This window comes from Carettochelys insculpta, chromosome 1 (assembly GCF_033958435.1).
Source record: "Carettochelys insculpta isolate YL-2023 chromosome 1, ASM3395843v1, whole genome shotgun sequence".
Taxonomy (NCBI): Eukaryota; Metazoa; Chordata; order Testudines; family Carettochelyidae; genus Carettochelys; species Carettochelys insculpta.
In genome coordinates this window covers 147,000,276-147,015,764 of record NC_134137.1, presented here as the reverse complement: position 1 = coordinate 147,015,764, position 15,489 = coordinate 147,000,276, and the positions used below count along the sequence as shown (strand labels likewise).

At 41.1% G+C, this 15,489-nt stretch overlaps 1 protein-coding gene across 1 annotated transcript in view; it reads right to left on the bottom strand.

The window, feature by feature from the left end:
• Positions 1-15,489, bottom strand: part of FRMPD4 (FERM and PDZ domain containing 4) — a 180,643-nt gene that overhangs the window by 15,541 nt on the left and 149,613 nt on the right. Inside the window, exons 5-10 of the mRNA XM_074983345.1 lie at positions 9,396-9,500; positions 7,779-7,886; positions 4,390-4,521; positions 2,344-2,463; positions 1,571-1,707; positions 490-616 (exon numbers count right to left, since the gene is read on the bottom strand). Of these exons, the coding sequence (XP_074839446.1) occupies positions 490-616; positions 1,571-1,707; positions 2,344-2,463; positions 4,390-4,521; positions 7,779-7,886; positions 9,396-9,500 (729 nt within the window). The remainder of the gene's footprint in view (positions 1-489; positions 617-1,570; positions 1,708-2,343; positions 2,464-4,389; positions 4,522-7,778; positions 7,887-9,395; positions 9,501-15,489) is intronic.

The window sequence follows — 15,489 nt, the reverse complement described above, 5'->3', positions numbered from 1 at the left end:
TATAACAACACTGAAAATTCAATTACAATAAGGGAGATATAATTACAGGAAGTGACATCTTGCCAACTGTGGTCACTTCACCCTGGGGTGCCAGAGCAAATCATCTTGTAGTACCATGAAAATGTCTTACGTGTGTGCCAGGCTCACAGGTTAACATAGCTTAGAGCATTAGGGAGACAGAGCATAATTGTTTAACAAGTTTGAAATTAACAGCAGGTGCTAAATGAATTTAAAAAATCCTGGGCATACCCTGGTGGTTAATAATCAATTTTCCACCCTTCTCAAAAGGAGGAGATGGTTTAGCTGGGTATAATTAATTATTTTTAATTACTCTTGGAAATGTGGTAATAGCTACTGAAAATTATACAGTCTAACAATCTTTGAAAATATACTGCCTAGGTATTTCTCCAAAGAACTATTTTTAAACATTTTCCATTCATGCAGCCTTCTCTAGTCGTTAAAATGTATTTTCCATTAAGATGCAAATACCTTTTTACCCGGAGGAACCAGGTTCTGATTTGCTTTGACAAGGTGTGAAAGTGCTTTCTTTACATTCTTTTCTTTCATGCTTTGCAGCACAGCAGATGGAAGAAAAGTCTCTAATCCCCATTCTTTTCTGCAATAAAAGGCATATCTTTAATTTCACATTCCTACATTTATTGTTTATCTAAGACGAGATGCTGGCTGTGATGCTGAGCCAACGAGTGCCTGATAGCACAGGGCGAGTTGGTGCAAGTGCCAGTTTTGCTATGACAGATTATTTTCTGTCCTCAGAGTACATAGTGTTTCATAGAAAAATAAGATGCTTTAACATTTGCTGTGTGAGGCTCTTCCTACCTCAGGGATTTTCCAAGCTGTTTTCAGAGGTGAAGACATTGCTCTCATTTTTAATCTTTAGTTCCCCATCTTCAATTCTTGAGCAGATACAGGAATACACACATAAACCACAGGACAATTTTACAATTTCTGTAAGGAACATTTCATAAGGCCCAATGGCAAAGGTTGCTCTGTTTTATTTGTTCTTTATTAGAGTTTTTAGACCTATATTTTAAATTACACACACTATTAGCACATTGAGCCAAAGGCCGAAACAGGGCAATTGAGAAGGCAATTTAGTTCAGCATGTGTTACACAACTTGTGTATTTGGAGACACTGTTGGTAGGCAACAGTCAAGGATTAATCAGTTCATGTTGGCAATTGCATTCTCCCTCGGGGGCACTGTGTTGTGCTGACCATACTTCTGGATGGAAAGGGCTGTATGTGTTGCCCCTTCAAAGGTGATGCAGAATCACTTTCAGGTTAGTCACAGGGATCACATGAGGTGCTCACGTCAGTGCCCTGGGGTCTGCGCCAATCTCAGAGGAAGAGAGGTTTAGAGCTAGTTTCAGGTAGAAGCCATGTTGCTAAGCAGGGCTGAATAAATGGGCACATACTGTACAAGATTTAAGCATGCACTAGAAGTACACAAAGCTAAAATCAGCGTATACAGACAAACAGATGGATTGACCAACATGCAAAGACCTACAAACATGTTCTAACCTTTTTGTTTCGGAGGTATGCTATACTTACTCAATGTATTTGAGGGAGATTTTCTGAGTTTGTCTGGTGGTCACAGTCGCAATGTACATTTGTAATGCAGCCAGCCGCAGAGCGATATCATATTTCAATTCGGGTCCAAACCTCTCCTGAACCACATCATTACAGCTCTGTCAAAGAACCAATAGAGGGAGCATCAAGTTAAAAAATTGTTCACTTGAAAAGCAAAGCATGAGCAAGCTTGTACTGACTTATTTTAAAAACAGCTGCGTTATGGATTAAACTGCACACGTAAAGATGGCAGAAGACTGATAATCAGCTATGACTCTCAGATGTGCTGGACAAACATAAAGGTCTGGATAACACAGAAGAATCCAGCTAACTACCAAGGAGCAAATGGCACACGGATTTTGATACAAGCATGTTCTGCCAGCATCCTTGCTGAGTGTGCACCATTTTTGTAATCCTCCTTCATTTCCAAGAGTTTTTCCACAAGTGATATTACAGGACAAAGAATGATTGCTGAGAAATGCTGCAAGGTGCTTCCACAAGCCTACTAGAGCTGAATACTCTTTGGAAGGATGCCACAGTATTGGCACATAAGAGGTCTTTTTGTGAGAGTATTTGCTGGAAAATAAACATCTGCATATCTTTCTGAAAGTAGTGTATTTAACCACTGTGTTTTAAAAATAAGCATTCCCCATTGCCCTTTTTATCTGTGAAAGCACAAATGAAATAAAATGCATTAAAAGTTGGTATCTATGTGTTTCTTAGATTATACTACAACTGGTTGTGTTTCCACTGACCTGTACATATAGATATTCAAAAGCAACTGGATCTCTTCTTAAAAGGTCAATAGGATCCTTTGGGACAAAGCTGATCCTGAACAAACATCTCATCTTATGGGAGCTTGGCCTCTGGGTCACCTAGAAGAGTGCAATCACTTTATTAGCACTTTGAAACACTGGGTTTGGAACACTGTTCTTCGTTCTAAACACCTTAAACCCAACCTAGAGCCTCCCTCAGTCAACAGAGAGACTTCCATTGACTTAACGAAGGCATCGGGTCATGCTCCTTCATAGGTTAGGCCAAATGAAAATAGAACTTTATCTGTCTTTAAATATGTGTGTTTGTGGGAGCAGGAACAATTGAATATTTATAAAGACACAAACTACCCAAACAAATCTAAATCTAAAAATAGTGAAAGCAGAATGAAAGTACTGGATTCTTCTGGGGCAATGTGCAAATTGAAATATTGGCTATAGTTATTTTCCTCTGACAAAGCAATTGTTCCATGAAAAAAGTGACTTCACTTTAAGACATGTCCACTGTATGTTGTCCAAGTATTTGGTCTGGCAGCCTTCAAAGTAAGAAATTAAGTAGGTTTGTTTTTAAGCTTTTCCTCACTTACAGAACATTAGTTGACAGGGAATTGCAAGAACATTGTATTGAAATTACTTTTTTGAGAAAGTAAAGCAATGGGTAGTGATTCCAGAGTGGGGGGAAAAAACCTTGGTTTTTGTAAGACCCTTAAAGGGGTTTGAACTAATCACTGTTAAGCACCTTTTTAACTGTATGTGTTCAGATCAAGAGATTTCTCCCAAGACGCTAGCACTATGTGATAACAATAGAGACATCCACCACCCCCAGTGATAAATTTCTTTGCTCAAAAGGCAGCATAACACTTATTAGAAAAATAAAAGCAGGCTGAGAATATTTACATGGTAACATAAAGAGAAGCTGCCAAGTATTTTGTGGGACAATGAGAGGAAATGGTCATTTTCCATTTATGCTACAATAAAACATTGTGAGTGGCAAGTGTACGATAGTAAACTGAAGTACTGCCCTTCTGCTCGTGCCCCCAGGCCTGGAGCTCTGAGCCCCATGTATCCCTCCAGCAGCTGAAACCACCTGCTCCCCAATGGCTGTAGCAATGAGCTCCCTTCCCTGCCTGGAGAAGGCCTGAGTGCCCTCCCCTTGTCCACAGGAACCCCAGAGTGGCTGAAGCTCTGGGGCTCACCTCATCTACCTGGAGAAGCCCTGTGCCTCACCCCACCCAGAGAAGCTCCTGGCCAGCTACAACCTCTCCGCATCTCCCTTTCTATCCATTCCCCACGCCAGATCTTAAGCCACCTGGGAAAAGCCATAGAATGACGGTGTCCTTTCCTGCAGACACACTTGCACTTCTGATATGCCTTCTGATACGCAGGTTCTGGGGTCGCTGAAGTGGCGATATTTGCTGTTCAGCTTCCTGGGTCCATCAGTAATCTCTCTGGTCCCCAGGGAGATTATTGATAAACCCAGGAAGCTGAATAGCACACACTGCCTCCTCAGCTGCCCCAGAACCTACATGAGGCATAATAAAGCAAAAACAGTGGGCATCTGGCTGCAGTGGCAGCACGGATTAAAGTTGCACAACTTAAGCACTCAAAAGTTAGGAAACACCAGAATTCAGTTTGCACAGGCCTCTTGGGGCAGATGCGTGATGGCACACTCTTTAATTACATAATCATAAGACCCTTGATAGTTATCATTATTTTTCCATAAGACCTTTAAGCTTGTTGGAACATTTTGCTAAAGACACCTTTAATTTACACAGAAGTGTCTTCGTAACCAACTGGGGTACATGAGACTAAATCATAAGCATTTACATGAGTTTTCATAAACTGAATAAACAGACAAACTGGCAATCTGAGAGAGTCCCGCTATTATAACCAATAATCATGTGCAGAGGCTGGTATTACTTTACTCAGTGCACTGTAATTCATTCACATAAGAAATCAGAGGGGTGGATAATTTACAGATTTTACTGAATATCATTAGTATCTACCTGCATGTATAATTATACAGACCTGAGCTAGCATCTCCTGTTCATGGAGCAAGAGAAGTTTGGTTCCAGCTCCTTCAACCCTCTGCTCCAGCATGAGTGAAAAGTGTTCAATACATTTGATGGACAGTTTTTCTTGGAGTGTTAAGATAACATCCTAATTAAGAGAAGATTTATAAAATGTGATTAAAATCATGGAAGGCTTTGGGCCCGATTTTCCATTGCCTTGCAGATTGTCTGGTCATTTACGTAAGTATAAAGCAAAACATAAATATTCCCAGTTAGAATGATTGTGTTTTACTCTCACTTTGCACAGCTGTAAGCAATTATACAAGATACAAACACAAGTGGAGAATAGATCCTTTATGTTTAGGCTTCTCCGTGTCTAGCTCCAGACATTTGGGACCAGATTTTTAGAACTGTGTGTGAAAAATGTGTGTTGGATATAGACTTACCATAATGGATGGTGTTTGTGCCAAATGAACATGTAAATTATGTTCACACAATTCTAAAACTATATGCCTGAGATTAACCTACAAATAGGCAATATCTCCCTCCAAAAGAGAGAACATAAACTTCCATATTTCAAAATGGGAACAGCCGTGTCATATGGTGAGATTGGACACAACTCTCACAGATTTCAAGTGATGAAAATGAATTTGTTCCTATACTAAAGGGTTTGGGTGTTTTTTAACTGTGCAGTCACATTTCTTGGTAAAAGACATTAACAACCCTGCATTATAGAGCTGTATATACATATTTTAAAATGATCAAAATGAAGTCAACAATGATGACATGCCTCCTAGGCAGCACTTCCAGAGCTAGTTTTTTTTTTTCTCATTATAAAAGCGAGGTGGAGGAGGATTATAACTAAACTCTTTCACACCAACATAAATGTTAAAATAAGGGTGATCATTTCATGTGTAATTGTTTTTAAAATTACAACTAAATATCAAATTGTCTAAATCCAGTCTTTTTTTCACCCAAATCTGTTCAACTATCCCTAATTATCACTTTACTTTCTATGTTGATATATAAAGCATATCTAGATCTTTAACATCATTCAACAATTATTTTTGTTTTGGTAAGTGAAATGACAGAGGATTACATTATAAAATCGCCATTGAAATGCAGATTCACTATATACTGACAAAATAATTAAAGCATTTACATCTATCCCAATGATTGTTAGATGTGCACTGGGGCAAATGGATAGGATTTACTGAAGGGAGCATATGATGAATCCAAGTACTTTAACAGAAATTAGACCAAAAGTTGCTTAGGTGGATTAATAGGTCATGGAATTATAACAAATTGGAACAGGGTGGTGAGTGTGTGTGTGCGCGTGTGTGTGCGCGCACATGCGAGACAGAGAGAAAGTGATTCGATAGGAGTCTCTAAACCATAAAAAAACAATAAGCCATGCCATTAATCAGTTGCAAACTACCAACTACGTAATGTAAGTTAATATGTTACTAAGCTGACTCAGAGAGAATTTAAAACCTACCCATTCCATTTACTCATATTGACACTTCTAATTTACGCTCAAACGCAACAAATATCATAGTCATTTGAAGAAAGGAGTTTGCTAAAGAGAAGTAAATAATGACAGTGATATGCGTGCTGTTTACTAATTGCTATTCTGAATATGCTAATAGATGTGCATGCATCCAATTACTAAAACCAGCTCCCTTTTTGCTCTTTAATCTATATAGTACCTGATATTCATTTCTAACCAATTCTCTCCCCCAGTTCCAGTAACTTATAACCATCTAATCAAAATTTCCATGCCTTACTTCAGGAAAAATCTCTCCTCACCACTGCAGTTCCAGAAAACTGAGATCATACTGATCAAACATCACGAAAGAATCACTATGCAAATCATGTTGATAGAATAAAATTGGAAATATTTGAACAAACAGTTGTGATAGAAGACATCAGGTGCTGAAGTGGAAAAGAAGAAATCCCTCAAGTCACCCTTTTATCTACGTATTTGATCCTCATCACCACAGTACTTTGAGAACTCACCTGTGATTCTGACAGACAAGTCATCCTGACAGAACTTTGCTGAGCAATGGTCCTAGACTGTAGAAGGAATTCCCACAGGGACTAAGGACAATGACAAACCTTCCACTTTAACAGCAAAGGGCATTTTTTTGACCTGGGTTTCTCTAACATAGGTAGCAAGATGTGTGTACAATATCACCAAACAAAACACTCCATTGAACACACGGGGAAATAAACACGACTGTTGTTACTCATATTTTTAATACACTATAGGAAGGCACTCAGATATTACAGTGGTGAGTGAGCAGGCCTGCTGATGGGTGGGAAGCAGCAAAGGGGGCAGTTGCCCTGGGACCCAGCCTTTCAAAGGGGTCCGGGGTAATAGTCACTACTGCTGCTACTTCAGCAGTGGTGGCAACTGGAGCTCTGGGCCCTTTGATACATGGTGGCAGTGCTGTGCTGCAAATCTGTGCACATCTCTGAGGGAGTGTGGAGGTCCCCAGGCCTACTGCCCTAAAGCCCTTCCCCTTCTACTCTTGGCTCCACACCTTCTGGGGACAGGGAGCCATTTCCTCTGCCACCTGGCCTCCAGGCCCGTGGAAGCTGTTGGCTTTGCTCAGAGCGTGGTATAATAGCATACCTAAAAGTGACCAGAACCTGCTCTCGTCCTTATTTACGTTAAACGTATGTCACAACTTCACCTTGTGATTTTGCCTCTCTGTGAAATACAATGAAGAAAAGAACACAATACATTGACATGAACAATGGATTGTCAGAATAACCCCACATTATCCTGACCTGATTTCATTAGACTCCAGGCTAGATGATTTTCAATTAGCAACCAACATCTTAATCTTCTTACCTTCTGACTTTGCTGACAAATTATGCTGACATTTGGCTGAATATCAAACCACAGCAAGGTCCATGAATATTTCATTAAGTTGTAACCACATTAAAATTGTCACCTCTATTTTTGCTTCATTGATACAACTTTATGCTTTTATTGGTAGAAAAAGAGAGCAGAATCTTTCTAAAAGCAGTCTATAAGTTTACAATGAATTGCACTTATGACATTTTTAAATCAACAAGCTGTTTCAACTTCTGTTGTCGATTTCAACTTCACAATGCCCTGTTCCGAGTTACAATGTTCCGATTCCTGTTCCAAGTTACAGTGTTTGGACTTAAGACGTAATTTTCAGGAACCAATAGCATTGTAAGTTCAAGGACTGCTTGTGCTTCTTTACTGCTCACATCTGTGAAGCCAGCCATGAAGGAACACAATGGTTCAGGCTCAGGCTCGAATTCTGAGTTTAGTCGAGTTTTTGTTTTTCTGTTACAGAGGCCTTACAGAATGTTTTAATGGCATCTTGGGCAGTGTATGTTAAGAGGTTTGGTACATTAGCCTACCTTTATTGAAGTACTGCCGTCAAAACGGAAGGATTTGGTTTGCCCATTTTCAAGATACACCTTCAATACATTTGGCATGAAGAGAAGTGAATTGTCCTTAACAGTTTCCTGTTAAACAGATTAATGAATTAGAATACAACCTCAGATTGCATGCAACAAGAACGTACATTTTATTTTATAGGGAAAAACAGCATGCAGCGGGGAAGGCTGGTGACATCTGAAAATTGGTATGTTGGATTAAACCCAAAGTAGAATTAGCAATGCATGGCCTCAAGAGACTCCAGTGATTGGCAATATCAGACAACCTCACCAGTTGTTAGACTGCATGCCAATGGTGCTGAAACTATGTTTCTGTAATTGATAAATATGATTATACAATGATTACCATAATGAAAGTTCTGTCCTCATTTAGAGCAGAAATTTCATGTGAAAATGATTCAGTTGGTTGTTTATAAATGATAAAAAATGCAGTACAAATTCCCTGGGAATTCAACAATTTTAAATGTCCTTTTGCACTCTTGCTTTGTTTTCTACAATAATAATCTGCAAGAAAGTGTAGTTTATGCAGACAAAACCATAAAATACTTTTTTACTTGAACTGTATGGGTAAAAGTTGATGTTACACGTTACTACTATGACTCTGTGTGAATACTGTTTTCCTGTTTATTGTACCTGTGAAAATTAAATCTTAAAACTGAAACAGATAAAAAAGATTTTAAATTAAAAATAAAAACCATTGTTTCTTTGACTAAGAATGCTAATTTACCATACTTTTAATCTATTACAACCTCACTAGTGTGGCAGAGTCTCATCATTGTGTTGCCAGCAACAAAGTGCAAGTAGTAGCATACACACACAGTAGTGTATACTGCCTGTTTCTATTGAGAGAGACAGGCAAGGATGGGGATTGTAATGTTAAAGGGAAATTTGATTTATTCATGGGGTAGGGACAACAGAACCTGATTATTGGTTTTTCAAAGTGAAATTGCCAATTAACATAATGAAAGTTATGAGTTTGCTCTATGTAAATTAAGAATTCAGAAGATGCCAAATGATTCATCTGTCTCCTGGCACTTTACAAAACAAGCAAGCAACCTAGGTGTTCATCTTTAAAAAGCTGTGACTTTGGAAGGAGGAATGACTTTGCCTGGGGCCATGTTAGAGAAAGAATGACTCAAAGTAGATAAACTCAGTTTTAAAGTGGTCTTTATGTTAGTGCTAATTTGTTTTCCTGACACACTACTACACTGGAGTTTTCCAAAGGTAATTTCCAGTAACAAAATTGCCTTTAAAATAACAATGAAAAACAGCCAAACATCTACAGAACAAAAGCCAGATCCCAAGCTAAATTAAGGTTTGAGCCATATGAACTATAGCCTTACTGGAATTTTAAATTTTATATTTACCGAAGGTCAAAAGATGCTTGTAGTGCTCTGGGTCTTATTAACAGGCTTTAATTTATTTAGCTATTTTAAAGTGCACCTCTCCAAAACTTCTACTATATTTTCTACATCAAAGTTGTACGTACTGTTTATTTTTCTCCCTTTAGAACTTTATAGAGTGCCTTGACTGAAACTCTCTCATTCATTCTTCATGTTAAAATGGCTTGGTACTCACCGAAACCTGGCCATTGATAATGACTTCTTCAGAGAAGCGCACTTTGACGGGGTTGGACTTCAACCTTGCCTTTTTTGCCGCACTGATAAATGCTGATTTAGGAGACTGGAAAAATAAATAAAAAACTTCATATAATTTTCAAAGCATAATCTACCCTTCTTGCCTCCCTGACCAACAATCTACAATTTTTCATTTGTCAAGTATCCCAGTTATATGAGTGTATGCTCTGTGCATTGTTAATTGAATAATGGCAATTAAATAAAAAACATAATATTACTAGAGGTATGGACAAATTAGCTACAGACACATGCTGTGCAAGGTTACAACTCATTCGGTGACCAAACCGGAGCAATATAAAGTGCTCACAGAGCCACTGGGAACTCCTCATGGGGCTTTTTTATTGATTGCTGCCAACCACGCTTGATTGCATGAGAGAGCTCTGATCAGTGACCAGTCAGTGACCCTTCATTCAAAAAATCAAATGGAAACTTTTGTACTGTTTAATGTGCACTATGTAGACTTACACACAAGCTACGTTTACACTAACCCTTCCTTTTGGAAGGGGCATGGTAATGAGGGAGCTCGGAAGATGCTAATGAGGCATTGACATGAATATGCAGCACCTCATTAGCATAATGGTGGCTGCACGCAATTTGAAAGTGCTGCTTTCAGAACTAACGCTGCCCATGTAGCCAGGGCCTTTCAAAAGGATCCCCCAGACATCAAAAGCCTCTTCTTCCTAAAACCAAACAGAAACCTGAACACTACCAGTGTTGCCCTCTATTCCACATGCTTTACGTGGAAGACTTAGAAGTGATGCCCCAGAAGCTGACACTTGGCATCACTGTCGTGACTAAAGGGCATGCTGTGCTTTAGACCTCCTTTAGACTCTCTGACGCATACCTCTCCCTTTCCATGGGACAAATTTTGCTACCAGCACTCTCTTTTGGGTGGAGCCATTTGGTCCTACCACTCCTAGACTGGATCTCTGGATAAGAGCCCCAAAGCTGTGAGGCCTTTCGCTCTGAGAACCTGTAACTGAAATTAAAGGGACTCAGAAAATCTTCTTTAACCCACAGCATTTGTTATCCACCCAAAGGCACACAGAATGTTGAGTAAACAATAAACGTCTATAATGTTTATTTCCCTTTACTTAAACTTTAGTTTTTCCTTGTGAACTATGGTAAGTGCCATTCAGCCCAGTTACTTCCATACTGGACTGTGAGAAGCAGCCTGTCCTATTGCAGCATGCTGCCTGTCTCTCCCTCTCTGTCTCCTGGCATCTGCCTACTGAGCAGCCCCCTTTCTTCCCTAAGACTATGTCTCCACTACTTGGAAGATCAACCCAGTCAGGATCAATCTTCCAGAGTTTGATTTCTTGCACCTGGTAGAGATCCGCAAAATCAGCCTGTCTGGGGTCAGCAGTTGACCCCGTTCTCCTCAATATCATGAGGAGAAAGGGAGGTAAATGGGAGAAACTCTCCCGTTGACCTTCCTTCTGTGAAGATGGCCATGTAAGTCGATTGCAGACAAGTTGATTCTAGCTATGCAATTGCCTTAGCTAGAATTGCTCATCTGCAACTGACTTACCTGCCTCGTGTAGCCCAAGCCTAAGACAGCATCTTTAAGGCACCAGGATCTCTTTTGATCTTAGGCTGGCCTGGGAAGAACAAACTTTTCCAGTCGAGTTGGAACAAGGCAGGGTTATTCCCCATTTTTAACTCCAAGGACCTTTAGCTTTCTTTAAAATAGTACTTCACCTTTGCCATTAACTCATTGCTTCCTGGTTTTCCCCTTGCAGCCTCTTTTGGCTATACTGAAGTGCACATGATATTTATAAAAAAATAATGCAGATACTTCCCTCATTCTCTCATTTTTGGAAACTCGTACATAACGATATGGAATTGATCACTGACCCCCAGTTGCAAAATCTTCTAGACTACTTTTGTCAATTGCACTCCCCACCTGCATTACAGGAAGTGTCAAGTAGTAACAATGACAACAACACAAGTATGTACTGAGAGGTGAGTGTGGCACAGAGAAAGGACAATGCGTGTGAGTGTGTGTATGACTGTGTATGTATCTGTCACACTCACACACATGCATGTACACACTCACACACATTCACACACACATTGTCCTGGATCTGTGTCACACTCACCTTCCAACACAGGTACTGTTGTCATTGCTACTTTAGAGAGTGACACACACATAGACAGGACTGTGCGTGTATGTGACTGGACACCCTAGGGAGGGGTGAAAGGAGGGGACAGAGAGGGAAGTGGCCAGAGCAAACAAATTCCACCTCAATTAACAGGGGACCAAATACACCCCCCACTCAGAAGAGGTCCTGGGGGACGATCTGGGCTAGAGTGAGATCCCATAATGATGGAGCAAGGGGAAGAGCTGCTTGGGAAGGGCTGGATGAGCTGAGCACTAGGCGTAAAGCAGCAGGGAGTTCTGCCTCACTCCCCCGTCCCCCACCCCCTGTGACACTCGGTGGACATGGGTGGGATTCAAGCAGCAGGGAACTCTTGCTCCCCATCCCCACTGCTCTGCTGACTTGCGTTGGGCTTAAAGTGCAGGGAACTCTGCCTGCCTCCCTCACTGCCGCTGCCATGCTGCAGACCTGTGCATGGGGGTTAAAGCAGCAGGCAGCGCTGCCCCGCCCCTTGTTGCTTTGCATATCCAACCTCCAGGGCTCCCCACAGCTGCTGTCCCACTGCTATAGCAGCACTAATTATATAAAGATGGGCTGGTGTCAATGGCAGCTCAACTGACCTGGCTGTCCTCACCGAGGGAGGTCAATAGAAGAAACACTCGCAGCAGCCTCCCTTAGTCCTTGTGAGATTGAGGAATACAGGGGTCAACGTGTCCCCACTAGGCATGCAACACTGAACCCTGGATGCACAAAATCAAACCCTGGAAGATCGACTTAGTCAGGGTCAATCTACTAGGTAGTGTAGATGTACCCTGAGTGAAATCCCAGTCTTGGTAACATCAATGGGTGTTCTGCCATTGGTTCTAATGGGTTTCAGATTTTACCCACTGGCTTCAACGGTTGAGTTAGGCCAATAATGAGCATATTATGAAAAATCCCATTCCTAGTCATTGAAGAGTGTTTTTTGTTAGCTCTGTAGAATTCCAACATTCAGGGGCTTGGTTGGTGTGTTTGTGTGTGTGTGTGTTAGCAGATATGTGGACTGATAATCCTGGAATAAATTCTCTGTTATCACCGCACTAAGTGTAGTAATATATGATTTCAAAACTCCCTGACATTATGCGTCGAACTCTGTCTAGTTAGTTTAGCCTCCATGTCCTTCCAGTCCGTGGCTTTTGCTAAGATTTGTATAAGTTTTATTTTTTGTGATCTAGACACTTGGCTTCTGGAAACTAGACTGACACCAGAAACTCATTTCATGCACATATTACTGAATAGCCATTAAGCGGCAATAACTATGGCAACTACTGATATCAGCAAATACAAACTGGGTGCACTAGTAGTAAAACGGTCTGTACCCTGTTAGTAAACCCCGGAGTCATTCCAGTTCTCTGAATCCAAACTTGAGCCAGGACGTCAAATATCTCTCTTTCTCAGATCTACAGACCATGCCTATTTGCCCGGTCTCTGACAGCTCTGACTGTATACTGTATACTAGAAATGTTACATGGCAGGAAATTCTCAGATAAGACTAATTGGCATGAGTTGCAAAAACCAGTGAAGACTGTTAAATAATACAGACAGATCAGAAAAGATTAGAAACATTGACCCAGAAACAACAAAATGAGATTCAGTTTAAAAAAATGCAAGCTAATGTAGCTGGGGAAATATAACCCAAGGCGCACACAGTCACTGCAGCAAAACATGAAAAGCACTAATGTAGATAGAAGTCTGGGATACTAAAGTTTGGGGTAAGATGCCAGGGACCCTGAATCAGATATCTTTTGAGGTAGAAAAGATCCATACCCGAATAAAGGATTGATTCTGGAAGAAGACAGTTTGGGGGGGTTGTAGGATGTTATTTTGCCAGGGTTTGTTTGCCCATATCTGCTCTCAAAATTCATTGGTCAAAACAAGCATTTACACAAGGGAAAACCAAACACAAAGTAAACACAAACCACAGAGTAAGATTTCACAGTCCACGTAAGCGCCCAATGACTCATGTTGCACAGTAAAATACCCAGAAGTTGAAACCTTCTGCTGAGATGCTTTAGAGCAAAGAAGAATTGTATAGGATGAGGCTCTTCTGAAAATGCTGTCTTTGGTAGCCAGGGAGTGACTTAGACATGTCTGGAAACAATGGAGAAACTCTCCATCCTCCGGGAGGGGAGAAGGGGCATATTCCTCAAAAGGGTGGCTGGGGGAGGGCTACACACCCTTCTAACTCCACTCACTCTCTCTGCAGCGTGTGTGTATGTGTGGGGGAGAAGGAGGGTGATGCTTCTCTCTTATTCCTTCCCTCCTCCTATGTGTGGGGTTGCTGTCCCACATGGTATCTTTCTAATGGAGCCTGACTTTTCTACTTCTGCCAGTGGCTGACTGGCTGTCCCCTGACTAGGAAGGAGAAAGAGGGCAGTTTCTGCTTGCTGTTAATGCTGGCAAATCATCAGTTTGGTTCTGGTCTTGCCTGGCCCTTACTTGCTCATAATGGGCTTTGCAAACCCCACACTGAGGAAAGGCCAAAAGGAGGGGAAAGTCTTCTCTGATAACAATCATGCTGACTGCACCCCACCCCACAGCAGATGCCGGAACTACTAATCATGGAGGCGTACACCAACATCTCTCACCAATACAGTGAACAAGCCCACCTATATAGGAAGGTGAACAAAGGGGGAGAGTGGAAGACAGGCCTGGGACAGCAAAAGTGTTGCAGCATTATGGCAGGCTGCCTCTAAAGCTACATCTCCGCTACACTAAGAAAGTCGACCACAGATACACAATTCTAGCTACACCAATTGAGTAGCTAAAATTGACATATCTGTGCTCAGCTAGCTTGTCTGTCTATACATGGGAAGGCTGACTGGAGCGTTTCTACAGCTGACCTCCCTTAGTCCTCACATCTCATGAGAAGTACAGGGCTTGACTACAACCCCTGAGAGGTCGATTTCATGTGTGCAGAATAGATGTGCAAAATCGAACCCCAGAAGATCAGCCCCAAATGAGTCAGACTTCCAGAGTAGTGTAGATGTAGCCTAAGAAACTAACAAGGAAAGAAAAGATGGTTGTGAGCCCTGAAGTTGAAGGAAGGAGACACAATTTGGATGCAGAGTTTATGGACTGGCCTAATTTAGGGGGATCAGTTAGCAGAGAGGTGGGATCCTATGAGAGACATCACATACACACACACACACCAGCTAGATTTCTTATGATGCTAGGGGGCTAGATGAGGTGACAAGTTTTGTTTGGAGAGTGAAAGGATTTTTTTTTCCCCAAGGGGCAATATTGGCAACATTGCTGTGTGGGTCTTCTCATTTTCCATTTGGCATCTCAGAAATCTTGTTAGGGAGCTTAAATTGCTCTGTAACTGCTTGGCAGGAGTTGTTATCAAAGCTATCTGCAGTTTAAAGAGGTTTCAATATGAAGTCCCTGAAACACAATGGACTGGCAGTGTGCCTCTATGTTCTGGACAGCCTAGAGAGCTCATTTCAGCCAAGACAGGAGAATGCTGGGACTTTGAATCAGGGACCCTAGGGAGGCCTGAAGGTGCAGAGGTGCCTTCTCTCTCATGCCTGCCCTCAGATTTGTAGAAACCAGGACCATATGTATCAAGTGAAAATATGTATTACAACAGCCCTGAGAACGATTTGGATTGAATGGGCCCAGCTGGTTAAGAATTATAATAATGGTGAGGCCTCTGCATTTTGTCATACTATGACATATGTGTCTCATTGTTTTCATGGCCACATCAAGCTGACTCTTGCCATTTTCATCCTAAAAGCTGATGAACTAATTCAGAAAATAAAAATACAAAAAGCTTTTTTAAACATTCAGAATGTGTCTGTCTAACTAGAGATGACCAATAACAAGATAGTGATACGCAGCAAGTTATTTCCATTTTAACATCTTTGTATTTGTAGCCTGAGCATATCAAGG